Below are 16,479 nucleotides of genomic sequence, written 5' to 3'. Positions count from 1 at the left end.
TCATATTCCCTCACTGAATGGCAATAACGCATCTGCCTTTTCACTGGACCATCAGTTCCTTGAGTAGTGTCTGACGCATGGCAGGCATTCAACTAATTAATGTTTGTTGATTGAATAAAAGAAAGCACAGAGGAGGTGCTGAGGAAGCTATTTTATTTCCCTTCTTCCAGTGTACTTTATGGAACTACAGCAGTCATAAATTGTTTTTGGTTTCTTTCTTTTTCTCTTAAGGGACGTGATTCAAACCTGGGTGTAAGCAAAGATTAAGTACGTATGAGGATGGAGACTGGAGGGAACAGATAGCATAGATGTTCACTTACTTTACAAATAAATACTTGAGACAAACTGTAGCAACATCACGGGGTGACTAGAATTGTATGACTACAGAGATGAGAGGCCGGATCACTTGCTTTGGGCCTACCCTCTTTGATTAGCAGAAAGCAGGCTCTCGTGGAAACTGTGCACACCCTGGAGGAGTTGTGGGACGTGCAGGAGGACCTACGGTAGGCACCCTGCACCAGCAGCATCCTTGTCTTTGCAGCTTTTGATTAATAAGGCAGAATCCTTTGAATTAGAAGCTGCTGTTCTGTTCTGATTCCCAGCTTCTATTTGCATTCTATTTTAAAGGGTCTGTTCCACATTTCTCTCTGGCTCTGTCTTTGGGGATCAGTCCTTTCTTTTCTTTCTTTTTTCATTGTTACTTTTTTCTTTTTTTTAATGTTTTTATTCCTCTCATCCTGATGTCATTTACCACAATAACTTGCAGTTGCGTAGTGCATGGCAGTTTATAGGACTTGGACATGATCTCATTTGACCGTCACGACTTTGATGTACAGAGAACTCCATTTGCATAGGACCCCATAGAAAGTGGTAGATCCAGAACCCAAAGTCCTCAAGCCATGTCTTCTAACAAGTCAGCTCTGTTTTCCATTATATTCTGTTGCCTTCCTTGAGCCATAATGATAATAGCTACCATTTATGGATTGTTTATGATATGCCTGTGTTTGAGTTAAGTGGTATCATCTAAGCCTCAGAGTAGAAGTATCTCCATTTTGCCAACCAGGAAGCCAAGATTTAGACAAATACCTCTCCCAAGATCACTCAGCTTGGAAATAGCAAAGATGAAATTTGAACCCAGGTTTGGCTGTGTCTAAATCTGCTTATTCACTAAGCTTTGTATTCCTAACATCTTAACTCAAAAATTTTTTGAGCTCTTAGCACAAAATTTAGGATGCATCCTTATTACCTAGAGGGGCTTGTTAAAACAGAATTCTGGACCTTTTCCCCGGAGTTGCTACCTCAGTGGGCCTTGGTGAGGCTGGGAATTCCCATTTCTACCAGGTTCCCAGGTGGTGCGGATGATGCTCCTGGTTGGGAGAACACGTTTGGAGAACCCCCGCCCCCGCCACACTGCCCCTCCCCCACTAGGTGCACTGAATTACTGCCAGCAAAAATGTGTTTCATATGGAGGGGAAGGACTTCAATTATGCATTATTACATGGCCCATTTTAAATGGGGTGTATCCCATCCATTATTCTGTACAACTTTAAGGAGAAAATTATTATGGCCATAGAGTGGTTCCTGGTTTCTAGGTTAAATTCAGGTCTTGTCATTTTATTGCATTTTTCTTTGCAGTCATTTATGAGAACTGTTCTAACTTCTGGGTCACTACCTATACAATGGGGAGCTTAATGCCCACCTGAAAAGGGTAACAAAACCATTTATTAATTAAAGCTGAAAGTTCTCTGAGAGAGTTGCCTGCCTTATCTACTTACCTTCTTGCTTAGGATATCATGTGTTAATTATCTCTTATTTTGAAGAAGTTTATGATTTTGATGTGATTTACGTTTCTAAACTTAATCGTGGAGAATGATTCCCTTTAAGAAGGCTGCCCCCCTCACTTGACGTGTCTTCTCCCTATCTTTCTTCCCCCCATCTCTAGCCACTGATAACCACTAACCTGTTATCTATCCCTACAGTTGTTATTTTATGAATGCTATATAAATAAATAATGCAGTATATATCCTTTTGAGATTGGCTTTTTCACTTAGCATAATTTCCTTGAGGATGTTGTGTGTATCAATAGTTCATTTCGTTTTATTGCTGAGTATTCGAGGCTATAGATGTGCCACAGTTTGTTGAATCATTCACCCATTGAAGGACATTTGGATAGTTTCCCGTTTGGGGCTATTAAGGATAAAACTGCTGTGAACATTCATGGGCAGGTTTCTGCGTGAAAATAAGTTTTCATTTTCTCTGGGATAAATGCCCGAGAGTGCAATTGTTGGGTCATATGCTAATCCCATTTTTAGTTTTAGTAAAAGAAACTGCCACACTTTTTTCCAATGTGACCGCACCGTTTTACCTTCATACTGGCAATATGTGAGGTTTCCGGTTTCTCTGCAGCCTCCTCAGCAGCTGTTCTCCTGAGGGTAGCCATCCTTGTGGGTGATTCGCATTTCCCTAATGGTTCATAATGTTGAGTATCTTTTTACATGCTTATTGGCACTTTGTGTATTTTCTTTGGAACATATCTAGTCCATCCTTGGCATGTTTTCAAACTGGATTGTCTTTTGATTGTTGAATGTCAGAATTCTTTACATATTCTGGACAAAAGTCTCTTATCAGGTCGATGATTTGCAAATATTTTCTTTTTTTCTGTGGGTTGTCTTTTCACTTTCTTGATGGCAGCTGGGAGGAGAGGGAGCCCAGTCTTCTTGACTAAACTTGCCTAAGATGGAGCTTCTGGAAGGCGGAGCTGGGAGGGGTTGGTAATGGAGCAGGTCATGGCTCAAATGCCATAGACGCTCACTGTTCTTGCCAAGATCTGGTAGGTTTTCTTGAACAAATGTTTTTCCATTTGTCATTATATCCTTAGGACAATTTCCAGAAACTTTTAATGAATGTTTTTATAATTTTTACCAGTTAAGTTGTTGTTTTGCTGGGAGAGTATCCACAGAGCTAGTGCCTCACTGTGCAAGGCCAGCCTTCTCGAATGAACTCTATGATGCACACACGCCCAGGAGATTTTACGCCCTCCGTTCTCATCTGCCTTTCTGAATTATCAGATGATTCTCTGGTAGGTCTAGCAACTAGAGTAAGATCTTCTCCGCACAACTCTGCAGGACTAGAACAGAGCCTGGAACGTTGTGCTTCTTGAGAGAATGACTGCAAAAAAAAATGAATGAGTTTAAGCATCTAGAAGGAGATAGATGTGGGATGTGTGAGCACATCCAAATGGAGAGGGGGGTCCATAGAAGGGCTGAGCGGAAGGGTACCAAACACATATGTGGCCCACCTAGAACGACTGACCCCTTGCAGATTCATGGGCTGAGCATGGTTAGAAATCTGAAAATCATTGTTTTAAGTTTTATGTGTACATGTCCTGTATGTGTCTTTATGTGGTTCTAGGGATACACAAATGTCAAACATACATTGTACACACATGAGCAGATACCTATGTATACGTACAGATACACATACACTTATTTGTACAAGCGTTATGGAAACCTTTGGAGCAGTGAGATATTCTGAAAGGACATTCTGTCTTACCTAAAAGTAACATAAAGAATAACGGGACATTCAAACAATCTCTTGTCATTTTGCTGATGAGGAAACTGAGTCCCAGAGAGCTCATGTGTTTCATTCATAATGTCACAGCTACCTAGGGGCAAGAATGTTCATCCCATATCTCCCGTTACCTGTTGTGTGAATGAACACAAGCTTCAATCGTGTAAGTTTTATCCCCAGCATAAGCAAATCCTGCTTCTCTACCACCACTTAAAAATCAACATCCTAGAATAACTGTCATTTGAATTTTTGCTGTAAGTTTTCTGCCTTCCCTCTACCTCCACTCCTTCCCTAAAGTAAATTCTGCAACTGGCAACTTTGAAACTTGTTACCAGCCAGAACATTAATAGGGTTTTACATTTTTAGCAGCCTAATGATGAGGATGTAGGACCTTCTGTGCTAGTCCCTCAGGGGTTTCTATTCTGGGCGTTTATTAAACTTTGCTGTAGTCTGAAGCATGTTTGACCTTTTTATATTAAAAACAATTTGAGTTTAAAGTTTATATGTATATTTGTGTGTGTGTGTGTGTGTGTGTGTGTGTGTGTCTATACATATTCCCCTCTTCATTCATTAGGTAGAGATCCCAACATTTTTAACAGTTGAATTTGAAGATACTTATCAATTATTTCCCTATGTTTGGTGAGCAAAGAAGAAGCCATTACCATCATAATTTAATATTTCTTATTTAGCCAAATTTGAGCCCTCTTGAAAATCTTTTCTACTTTCAAGTCTATTTTGCAGTTTAATTAATGCAGTGAGGGTTTTTATTTTACTCTCAATGGAGATAATCTTAATCCATTCACGGTGACCTTTTCTTGTGCAAATTAGTTGTACAAGCTTGTTTAAGCAAATGGTCCTTTGCATGATGTCTCTTCTTAATGACGGGTTTATAATTGAAAATTGGCTTACTCCCATATGCCTAGTTTGTATGAGAATATAAAAATAGATGTGGACTTTAAAAATATAAATGTATATATCAGTATCCCAAAACGAGGAGGGAAGAATCTGATGCCTTGAGGCTATGACTAAATTAGACTATTAGAGTCAGAAAATGCTGGCGACGTGTGCCACGGTCAAAGTCACACCTGCCTGCCGAGCACTGGAAGCTCTTGAACAATGAGAGTGATTTCATCTTAGCTCTCAGAATCCACGCTTTCATAGGACAGGAGCCATTTCTGGCTTCCCAAGTTTGCTTAAACTCATAATGAACCTGAAACTGTGTGTGTAGGAATGTGTTTGTGGGTCTCACGTTTAAAGTGATAGCCCTCAACAAAATGAAATGCTCCTTGCTTTTCCTGCACTTCACCAGCAGAAAGAGACAGCTGACGCTCGTGTTATATTTTGCCTTTTTTCAAGTGCAAAAGCCGTGTGATACCGCCAAGTGGTCTTTGAGTAAAAGCCACAATCCTCTCTTCTGCCCCCTGGTTCTCTGCACCCCGGTTTTCTGCACCCCCCTGCTCTGTTTTTTTTTTCTCTTGTTATTCTTATTTCCCCATTTCTTAGGCCAGCTCCTTCCATCTCCCTTGTCTTTCCCCTGTAAGTCGTGTCAACCATTCTTATAACAGGAGTATTTGTCTGGCCTAGCTGAATATTCTTGGTTAAATGTAGAAACTCCAGCGTGAAGGAGAAAGTGAATGTTGTTGTGTGCTTGTAATGGAGGTTTCCTGAGTAGGTTTTAATAGCACGGGGTGGGGAACAAGGACAGTCTTAGTTTTGCTGAATAACATGGCATCAAGAGCGACGCGTTGTGGTGTTTTTTTTTTTGTTTTTTTTTTTAAGCTTATAGGAACAAGACATTTCATCAAGACACAAAACTCTGATTTTTGGAAGCCAAACCTAGGCAAGCCAAATTGTTCCTGGAACCATCAGACTTGTCTCTTATGTACCCCTAATTGCTTTGTCCCCCATGAAACTTCACATGTGCTCTCCCTCGTGCAACACCCCCACCTCCACAAAGGGGACGTGAGAACTGCCCACCAGCCAGTGTATTTCCTGAGTTGCTCTGGGTAATTTCATGCAGGTGTGCACCCACAGATGTTCATTCATCCCCCACTCCTAACGGGTCTTCGTTTGCTGATTGCTCCTCCTCTCCTTGTAGGTATGATTATCGGGAAATGCTGCACAATGCCACTTTCTGTCTGGTTCCTCGTGGTCGCAGGCTTGGGTCCTTCAGGTTCCTGGAGGCTCTGCAGGTAAGAGACTCTGAACCCTCCCCAGACTAGGGCTGAGGACTGAAGTCAGACGGGGTGGGTTTCCCCTTAGCCCTTCTGCTGGGATCGAAACAGAATGCACAGTTTGCCTTGAACACCTGAAGTCTGTTTTCCCAAGAAAGTCTGCAACACTTTGTATAAGGGGGTGGGGGGAAGAGGATTTACTCCCTGTCTTCGGACATGGGAAGATTAAATGGTTTCACCACCAGGGAGGATGGGTTCTTTGGGGACACGTTTGCAAACGGAGGGTAGATCTGACTGCCCAACAGCGGCCTCATTGGGCAACCTGCAGACACACTGCCCTGCCTGGAAGCCAGTCTCAAGAGCACTGACTTCAGACAATGGCTTCTTGGTGGTGCTTCCCAAAAGCAAATTGTCTTTTCTGCCCACCCCACTCTGTCGTCTCTTGGTGCCTCTAAATTCTGAGAGTGATGCCCAGGGGGTCGCGCTCCTCACTTTGGCCCACCTATCCCCAGGCTCTGCAGCTCTGGGGCCTGTGGGGATGGGGGGGATCTGCTCATTAGCCTCACTCTGCAGAAAGACCTGCTGAGACACCTGTGCTCATTTCCTGCACCTGGGAGTTGCACTCAGCCTTCCGTGATCTTGAGAAAGCATACTCTCAGCCGAGACTCTCTCCTCCTCCACTCCTTGCTTCCTGGCTTCTCTGTTCTTTCCCCCTCTGTGTTCTGCACCTTGCCAGAGTCTGCTTTTGTGCGCAGTGCTTCCTAACATACATCCTTCTGTCGTGTCCTCCAACCAAAGAGCTTGCTTCTGGCCCTTTCCAGTGTGTTCTGTGGAGCATAACCCTAACACTAATGTTCTCGTCGCCTCTGTGGGATGTCGCATGAAGCAAGTAGTTTTCCGCTTTGGATTAGGAGTTATTCGCCTTAACCTGGCGTTTCCTGGCTGACAGATCTCTGTGCAAGCAGGACGTTGGTATGACAAGTGGTTTGGATCCGTCCACAGTGAGCGGAACAAGGTTCTGGCTCCGATGTTTGCACCGCAGGGGAAAGGGGAGCAGCCGGTAGTAGTTCAGTCCACAGCATGCTTCATCAGGAGGGCCAACCCCCATTCTACCCCTTTTGCTCCTCACGGTGGGGTCAGCCACCCCGCAAGCAGACGTGTGGCAGTTACCCTGACAAAACCGTTTATACTCAAGGTTGGTTTTAGGCTGGGATGCTGTTGGTGGACGATTTTTGTTACCTCAGTAAAACTTCTTGGATGAGGCCAGTTGTCGCCATGGCGATAAGGTTAGCCGAACCACGCACTAGAATAGAAATGGGGTTTTAGCCTTCGGGGGCAAGGCCTGCCCACGTCAAAATCTCGGCTCGATCTGTATAGCCTTCCCGCGACTCGGTAACTCATGCGAGCTTACTCTTCTTCTGGCCCAAGCGGCCCAGGATCCATGCAGCGATCCGAGTAAGAAACGCCAGTAGTTGGGCTTGTCCTGCTGTCACCTCCCATTGGAAAGGCTCCCCCTGCCGCTGCTCTTACATTCACGAAGCCCCCTTCTTCACCCAGGCTGCCTGTATCCCTGTGATGCTCAGCAACGGATGGGAGTTGCCGTTCTCTGAAGTGATCAGTTGGAACCAAGCCGCCGTCATAGGCGATGAGAGATTGTTATTACAGGTAAGGAAGGGGCGCTGGCCTTCAGCACATCAGCAGATTATTGCTGCCCCTGTCCAAACTTTCAAAGAAGATGAATCCAAAAGGTCAGCTCTGTAAAAGAAATTTTATCAGGAGAAAATCTCCTGTGTCATGGCGAATATGAAGTCGTTTAATATGACATTGTTCACTTTCCCACACAAAACCCACCCCGCTGCAGGGAAGGTATTTGGCAAAGGAGGTGTGGCAGGTAAAGGATATGAACTTTAATGGTGAGAAGAGGTGTGTGTCCATCCTCTTCCATATCCAGACTTTTTAGAAATTGTACCAGAGAGTTTTTGTACCATCCTGCCACTTCATATTCCTTTCCCCTATTTCTGTAATGGCCTTCAGATTAATTTTCGGAAAGAGGGAAGTCTCTAGGGTTGATTCTTATAATTAGTGTTATCATTGCTCAAATGATCCAGTCTGGGAGCCTGAGCAGTGTTATCTTTAACATGTATATTTAAAAGAGCAGCCTCTAATAAAAAAATGATTTTTTAAATGTATTTTTTGCCACTTGGATCTCTTTATTTTATTTTATTGTATCAAGAATATTTAGCATGGGATTTACCTTCTTATTTTTAAATGCAGGATTATTGTTGACTGTGGGTTCAATGTATTAGACATCTCTGGAGCTTATTCATCTTATTCAACTAAACTCTGTGTCCCCTGATTTAGTAACTCCCCATTTCTTCCTCACCCCCAACCCTGGCAACTCTCATTCTACTCTGTAATTCTGTGAATTTGACTATTTTAGATAGATACCTCATGTATGTGGAATCATGTAGTATTTGTCTTTCCGTGACTGGTTTATGTCCCTTAGCCTAATGTCCTCAGGGTTCATCCATGTAGTCCTATATTGTAGAAGTCAGACTTAATATGATTAAAATGACCATATTACCCTAATTGATCCACAGATTCAATGCACTCCCTATTAAAATCCTAATGGCGTTTTTTACAGAAAATGAAAAATAATTCTAAAATTCATATAGAACCATAAAAGATCCCAAATAGCCGAATCAGTCTTGAGAAAGAACAAAGCTGGAGGCATTATATTTCCTGATTTCAGAATATATCACAAAGCTGCAGTCATCAAAATGATATTGTACTGCCGTAGAGAAAGACAGATAGACCAATAGAACAAAATAGAAAGTCCAGAAATAAATCTACCCATATACAGTCAACTAATCTTCAACAGGGATGCCTAAGAAAAGTTTGAACTTCTCACGAGCTGTCTAGGGAGAGGAATATGATACTCACAGAGAAATCTAAGGGCAGCAGTTGTCAGTCACTAAGGATTTCTTTTTTCTTTTCTTTTTTTTCTTTTAGAGAGAGCATGCGCAGGAGGGCCAGGTGGGGCAGGGAGCAGAGGGAGAGGGAGAGAGAGTCTCTTAAACAGGCTCCACACCCAGGGCAGAGCCTGATGCAGGGTTTGAGCTCACAACCCTGAGATTATGAACTGAGCCTAAATCAAGAATTGGACATTTAACCAACTGAGCAACCCAGGCGCCCCCACTAAGGATTTCTGAAGCCCTTTTGTGCAATAATGTTTTAGGTTCCACATAAATTGCCATACCCCTTTCTCTAAAATTATAGAGTATTTTAATGTTTTTCATTGATGGCATATATACTTGAACTACCACAAATATTGTAGAATGATTTTTAATGTCCTGGCTTTTTTTTCTTTTTTCTTTTTTTAATATCAAGAAAATTGAGTTCCTAACTCTGTTGTTGATTCTGCTTCTGCTGCCGGCCAGTCTGCTAGCTGGCTGATGAAGTAGCCCAGTTCTCTTCCTAGAGTAACAGTGAGAGATCTGTACCCACGAGGGCTGTGAATTAGGCAAGCCAGGCTGAACACAGCCCCCAGAACATTCCTTCCCTCTGGTACTCAGGTATGTGATCTCCGTGGCCCCTGGGACCTCCAAAACGAAAGAGGAGTACGTGACCTAGCAAAATCCTCCCCGGCCCGAATGGTGTATGTGGGGAACATTGACTCATGAAAGGCCAGACAAAAGTGATATGTGTAGTTCTTTCCCATGTGGCCTTTCTCCTTCCTTTTATGATTTTTTTTAAAGAATACATCCTCATCAAAGGAAACTTGGGACATAAAAGGAATAAAAAAACATCAGCCATAATCCCTCCAGTTATACACCAACGCGCCCTGCGAGTTTGACGTGGGTAACTTGGGCGTTTGTCTCGGAGAGGAGAGCACTCCAGGAAACTGAATTGTGGTTGTCCACTTTCTACCATTTCACTAAAGCTGGTGTGGATTTCACCTTCTGAAGCAGTTGTTTTGGCCTTGCCTCTGAAGATTCTGTTTTCCGTCCTGCCCCCGCCCAAACTTGCTGGTGTTTCCCCCTCTCGTACGCAGTCTGTCTTTGCCCAGCTGCCTCCATATTGAACAGTGACTGTGCTGTCATTGACAGTCGTGGTGAAGAGCTGGTGCCGAGGGGCGCCTGGGTGGCTCAGTCGTTAAGCGTCTGCCTTCGGCTCAGGTCATGATCCCGGGGTCCTGGGATCGAGCCCCGCATCGGGCTCCCTGCTCAGTGGGAAGTCTGCGTCTCCCTCTCCCTCTGCTCATGCTGTCTCTCTCTCAAATAAATAAACCTTTAAAAAAAAAAGAGCTGGTGCCGAGCCCAAATGTCTGCTCCGGGAGATGTTGTTGTTATGTTACAACTTTCTGTTTCCTGTTTTAGAACAGCTCCGATGTTTTTATTTGCATATATTCTTGTCATTATGTCACCAAGAGAGCTGAATGTTGCTTTCCTGTGTCTATTTTGGTAGATTCCATTAGTTTTGTTACCATCCATGACCTTTTATTAAGACTTCTCTGAGTTCTGCAACGCTGAACAATCCGACCAAATTGGAATTAATTTATCACTCTCGCGTACCTGTCTCTCAGGACAAGCAGATTAATAACCAATAGCCAAATGCCATGAAAAGCTGGAACTCTTGTCTTTTCGGGCGGTTGGAATTCTCTTCCAGAGCACTTTGCAAAGAGCTATCATTTATATTGTACGTACAAACGGGCAGCGTATGGTTCACTTGATGTCATAACATCAAATTGTGGCTTATATAAAAAGGGGAATATATTGGTAGGTTAATGTGTGATATTCCCTCTGGATGCCTGGGTGGCTCAGTCAGGTGGGCATCCGACTCTTGGTTTCAGCTCAGGTCATGCTCAGCGTGAAGTCTGCTTGAGATTCTCTTCTCCCTCTGCCCCTTCCCCCCCATGTGCTCTCTCTCTGTCTCTCTCTCTTTCTCTCTCTAGAATAAATAAAATCTTAAAAAAAAATACATGATACTCCCTTTACTCATTCATAACCATAGCCTACCTAGTTTTCTGGAGACTATGTAGTCACAGTAGCTTTTGGCATTTTTCTAATGGACTGGTTTCTTGTGATCATGACAAAACAATGAAGTCAACCTATATGACTCTTCGAAGAGGCCACTGACATTTAGAAGAAGGTGTGATTATGAAAATTGAGCAGAGTAACTTTTTTCTAGTCTTTTTTGGCAACCTAGGTAATTTTCTGAGTAAATAAAAATAAATTGTCCTTGACTTATCAAGGATCCATAACATTGATAGTTTCTCTACCTTCTCCAAGGATATTTTACTTCCACTTGACCTTGAGTTCTAATTGCGGGCTAACATTTGCCTGCCAGTGCTGCTCCTTTACCCGTGGCCTCCATGCTTCTTCAGCTTTGGGCATCCAGATACACACTCTGGGCCACAGATTTAGGATCTGCTTTGGCAAGTGAGCTTGTCCTTTTGTTCTTACTGTAAAGCTATTTCATTGCTCCTCTGTGGAATAGTCTTGAGTCAAAAAAATTTGCTACCGCCTCCTTCCCCTCCATGGAAATTCAGATATAGCCTTAGTCACAATGCCATAAGTAACTTTCTTATTAAAGCAGCTAACAGAGCATTCCTGCTCCAGCCCAGGCCCCCATGTCTTTCTGATTAGTTACATGTTAGCGAAGCAAGCATGCAGAAAGAGGTGAGCACAAGAGGGCAGTTGCTAATCACAAGGAATCTCCTCTAAGAGTATAGACTCCATAAATGAAATAGACCTTGAACTATAGGTGAAGATAGGGAGCAAGCCCAGCAAACCTACCAGAAACCCAAGAAGTACGCGTCAGAGCTCCAGATCCAAACAAGTTCACATACAGACATTAAGCAATTGGTCCAACGTTGAATATCAACACCTTTATGTCAATAATAATAATAGTGGTAGTAATAATTTGCTGTGTTAATTAAGCTTCCCATGTTCTAGGCACTGTGCTAAGCACTTACATGATCTCCATTACAACCTTCTGATGTTACTACTGTATCCCCATGTTATAAATGAAGAGATGGAATCTTTGAGAGATCAAATAATTTGTCCAAGAAAGCACGGCTAGTAAATGGTAGAACCAAGAATTCCCACCTTGGTCTAATTTCTGTGTCCCCGTGTTTAACCATTAAATCTATATTGCTGGTAAAAATAATGATATCCCTATGGTGGGTTCAACTGGCCATGTTCAATTCAACTCATATTTCTTGAATAACTACTATATAAAAGCCATTCTTATAGCCATAACCTGTGTAGCAGGATGGACAGGACTTAGCTCTTTCCTTTAAAATCATGTAGCCTGGTAGAGAACGGTGATGACTGGACGTGTATGATGTTTGACACATCGTGGTAGGTTGGGGTAAGTGCTCAAGCCAAAAAGAGAGGCCGGGGAGCAGAAGAGTCCTTGGGGTAAGGTCACAGGTGTGTGCACATAGAAGTGACTGTCTGGCTACAGATTAAATGGAGAGGCTCAGAGACATTCCTTTAGAAGCCCCTTTGTAGATCATTTGGAGTCCCTGGCATGGGCATGTCTTGGAAGTGTTTGGGGGATAATGTCTTTCAGCCTTTCCCCAAAGCTGATAGCTCCCTTCTGTGTAGAATGTGGTTTTCCATGTGTTAAGACTGAGGATTTGTGAGACCCTAAGCAACTGATAAGCTGTTACCAAATCTTAGAGGGGACTTTAATTTCCATGCATTAAAGGTTGTTAAAGCTGATCCCCAGTAAGTACTGTTTGTACCTGATGCCTGTTAAGGACATTTCAACTTAGGGGTTGGTGATTTTTAGCCGATCTGTACACTAACACCTGAATGCTAAGAAGTATAAAAGCCTAACCCAGGTCGGTTATTTCGATCAAATGGCATCTCATTGTTTGAGAGTTATAGTTATTATGTGTTCACCTTGTGTTACAGATCCCTTCTACAATCAGGTCTATTCATCAGGATAAAATCCTAGCACTTAGACAGCAGACACAATTCTTGTGGGAGGCTTATTTTTCTTCAGTTGAGAAGATTGTATTAACTACACTAGAGGTAAGTGAGACCCCTTGGCTCTTGGTCTTGAATAATGGTCCTTTATACACTTCTGTTGGCCTTCTCTTTTGTTACTGGTGAGGTGTAATTGGTCAAATGGGACAAAACTGAATTTTTTGTACTGGGATATGTCAATTAACCCCCTTTTACCTGCTCTGCCATGCCCAAGCAAATCCCTCCGTTCCTCCCATAACTCCACAGAGGAAAACTGACAGAGGAGGAATGACCCTTCTTGGCACAGAGATCGGCTCTGTCTTCCATCATTTCAGCGATATGTGGTTAATGACTGTCCTCCCATCCTTCACACTCAGTGGCATCCTTTGAAGACCTGTTTCTGGAGCCCAGTTAGAGATCAGATAGTGACCAAGTAGGGGAAATCTTCTACAGAACATTCTAGAAATGTTAACAGTTTACTGGGCGCCAGTGGCATTGGTTCTCAAGACGTGCATCCCAACCAGCATCAGTGTTGCAAGGATGTTTTAAGAAGAAAACCGGGATTACACTTACCTGGTGCAGAAAATCTTCTAGGTATATGGGTGCCCCTTGTAAGTTGCCTTTTTTTTTTTTTTTTTAAAGGCAGTAGGGAAAAAGGAGAGGGAAGCATGGAGATGATTAAAACCTTTGGAAGTAGAACAGATAGTGATGTCCTGAGGCTACACCACGATAGCACAAAGAGCTAAGAAAAGAGTTAGAAAACGGCACACTCATGAATTACAGACCTGCAGGAAGGAGAGCAGAGGTCCTCTGATGAGGCACACCATTGAGGTGATTCTGAGGTGTTACATAATGCCACGGGGGCATCTGTGGCCTCACTTTGGAGTATTTGCTTTGGAAAAGTGTTTATTGCTCCGAAAGGTAATGTAATTTGCTGCATACACTGAGGAGTCTGAGTAATACCAAGAAAACTGAAAATCACCCTGTTTTGTCCACACTGCTGTTCTCTTGCCATCCTGGGTATCAGAGCCTGTGCTGGCCATGCCCTGGGCACAGTGGGGCATTTCCCTACCCCAAGCCAAGCCTGGGCTCCTGCTCTGGTCAGAGTATCTTCTCAGGAATGGTGCACATTTTTTTTTTCAGCCTGGAACTAGGTGAAAGGGGCTCTTTGGGAGCCAGGCTCACCCCATGAAGGGGACAAGGTCAGAATGGCCTCCAGGGGCTTCCTTCTGGCAAGCAAACCTCTTGTTCCTTAAAATTGATTGCATTTGTTCATCTGTTCATAGCAGCAGGTTTGAATATGTAATAGTTTTTACTCTTCTATCCTGTTTTCCATCCAAGACCTTTCCTAGGCCCTTCGTAAGGAAAGTTGAATGTCAATTTTTTTTTCTTTGTGGAATGAGTGCTTTTTATGAAAAGAGTACATGTGCATTTTAGAAAATAATGGAAAATACTTAAAGCATAAAAATAAAATAATCTACCCATACAAAATCACTGTTGACATATATATATACACACACAAACATATATATTCATTTTTTCTAGGCAAATTTATACACATGTTGTAATTTTTAAGGAGTCTTTCAGGAGTGTCTAGCTGGCTGGGTCAGTAGAGCCTGCGACTCTTAAGCTCAGGGTTGTAAGTTCAAGCCCCACGTTGGGTGTGGAGCCTGCTTAAAAATAAATGAATCAATAAAGAGGAGTCTTTCTAAACTTAGTTTATGTTTTTTTCTCCTTTTAATAATGTATTGTTAACATTTTCTCATGCTATTGGATTTTTCTGCAATTATTTTAATGACTATATAATATTCCATTCATGATATCACTTAATTTCTTTCATTATCCTCAATTTGAAGACATTGCCATTGTTTCTGCTTTTTCATTATTAGACACATTGTTGAAGCAGATAGCCTCAGCACTAAATTGTTCTGCGGGTTCAAGATTACTTCCTTAGGATTAATTCCTTGAATACAAAGTCCTGGTTTAAAGAATATGACATATGCTAAGATTTCTAATAAATTGTCAATTTTCCTGCAATAGAATGAAATTAATTTATATTCCCTCCAACTTATATGAGAGGACCTGTTTTTATTATTTCTGGTATTTTTCACTTCCACCAATATTGGACATTATATCTTTCAAAATGATAAATAATTATTTTCTTAATTTATATTTCTTGGGATAATAGTAAGAATGATTTTTTTTCATATTTCTTAGGCAACTCACAAAGAAAGAAATAGAAATGGCCACAGCATTGTCCCTCTTTTTCTCATAAATTTTTAAGAGCTTATTATATTAAAAATATTAACCCTTTGACTCTTTTGTTGCAAATATTTCCCCCAACTTGTGGCATCCCTTTCTCTTTTGTTTATAATGAGCCAATCTTTTCTTCTGTGGCTTTTCCATTTGCTACTGTTCAGAAAGGACCTTTTGACACATAATTTATATACACACCCTTATATTTTTCTAGTACTTCCGCGGTTAACTTTTTACATTTAGCTATTTAATCCAATTTACTTTTATACATATGATCTGTATTGAAAAGTCTATTTCTTTTTCTTCTTTGACAGATTGTTAGGTAGTTTGTCCCAATATACGAAGTTGTCTTGCCTCAATATTGTCACATGCCATGTTTATGCACCTCTGGGTCTGCTTCTGGCCTTTTGATTCTGCCCTGTTGTCCACTCTAAAACACAAAGGCCACATATTTTCATTTTTCCTACCTTTTGCCCTCCTTTGGTGGACCTCCATTTATTTAACTAATCTACTGTTGGCTATTAATATTGTTTCTAGTTGTTTGTTTTGTAGAGATCTAGATATAGATGTCTTTAATCCAAGCAATGCGTTTCTTCATGTATCTTAGGCTATATTTCTATTTCTCTGGGATGGAGTCCTTAAAGTGGGATTATTACTAAGCCAGAGTCTAGGTTCATGATCTGCTTGCCAAATTACTCTTTAAGAGGATGCATCATTCTGGACTTTCATAAGCCCTCTGCGGGGAGACCTTCTCTAGCGGCCCTCTTGTTAGCCTTAAGGATCATAATTAAAACACACACACACACATACACACACACACACATGACTGTGCAGATTTGCCAGATGAAAGATGGCATCTCATTAATTACATTTCTTTTGAGTATGGTTTATTGCATAGAGCTGATCTCTTGCCTATTCAGTTAGCAGTGCTCAATTATCCTGTAAGAACAGTTGGATGTGTTAGATTCATCAGAATAGAATCTCAAGTCAAGCTGTTGTCATCTCTGTGCTAGAAAGGCCTTCCGCTTGGATTTAAGCCATGCAGTTCTTCAGTGACACAGTTGTTTTGAAAACACTATGAACCATGTACTTCATTCAAATTTATAGCAACTGTCAAATTCTCCTTATATCATTCCAAGATTGGATTGTAACAGTTTGACCCCTCAACCGAATTGCATGAAAGATACCATCCAGTTTCCCTTTTTAATTCAGAACTCAGATTACCCCAGAATTCAATGTAAATAGAAAAGCAGAGAACATAGCAGAAAATGCCATCCGCATACACAAATAAAGCCAACATGTTTATGAGAACGACTTAAGTATCACATGTCAAAAATGCCTACTTGGCTTAGAACTTAGATGATATAAGTCAGTATGTGTTGTAGCTCCTAAGTTATGAAGATAATTCAAAGTTACCCTTAGACAACATAGATTTGAGGATCCTTTGCTTTCAGGATGTTCTACACTCAGACTCTCAAACCCTGGGCCTTTCTTCCTGC

The 16,479-nt window shown here is 41.8% G+C and overlaps 1 protein-coding gene across 2 annotated transcripts in view; it reads left to right on the top strand.

Moving 5' to 3' along the window:
• The window catches only part of EXT1 (exostosin glycosyltransferase 1), a 275,848-nt gene that overhangs the window by 235,820 nt on the left and 23,549 nt on the right, over positions 1 to 16,479 (top strand). For both annotated transcript variants that reach the window (XM_006739636.2, XM_031034836.2), the window contains exons 2-4: positions 5,669 to 5,762; positions 7,302 to 7,409; positions 12,671 to 12,790. In XM_006739636.2, the coding sequence (XP_006739699.1) occupies positions 5,669 to 5,762; positions 7,302 to 7,409; positions 12,671 to 12,790 (322 nt within the window). The remainder of the gene's footprint in view (positions 1 to 5,668; positions 5,763 to 7,301; positions 7,410 to 12,670; positions 12,791 to 16,479) is intronic.

This window comes from Leptonychotes weddellii, chromosome 4, assembly GCF_054177405.1.
Source record: "Leptonychotes weddellii isolate Sample4059 chromosome 4, ASM5417740v2, whole genome shotgun sequence".
Classification (NCBI taxonomy): Eukaryota; Metazoa; Chordata; class Mammalia; order Carnivora; family Phocidae; genus Leptonychotes; species Leptonychotes weddellii.
Note: the sequence above shows the minus strand (reverse complement) of the source record. Positions and strands in the feature narration are given on the sequence as shown.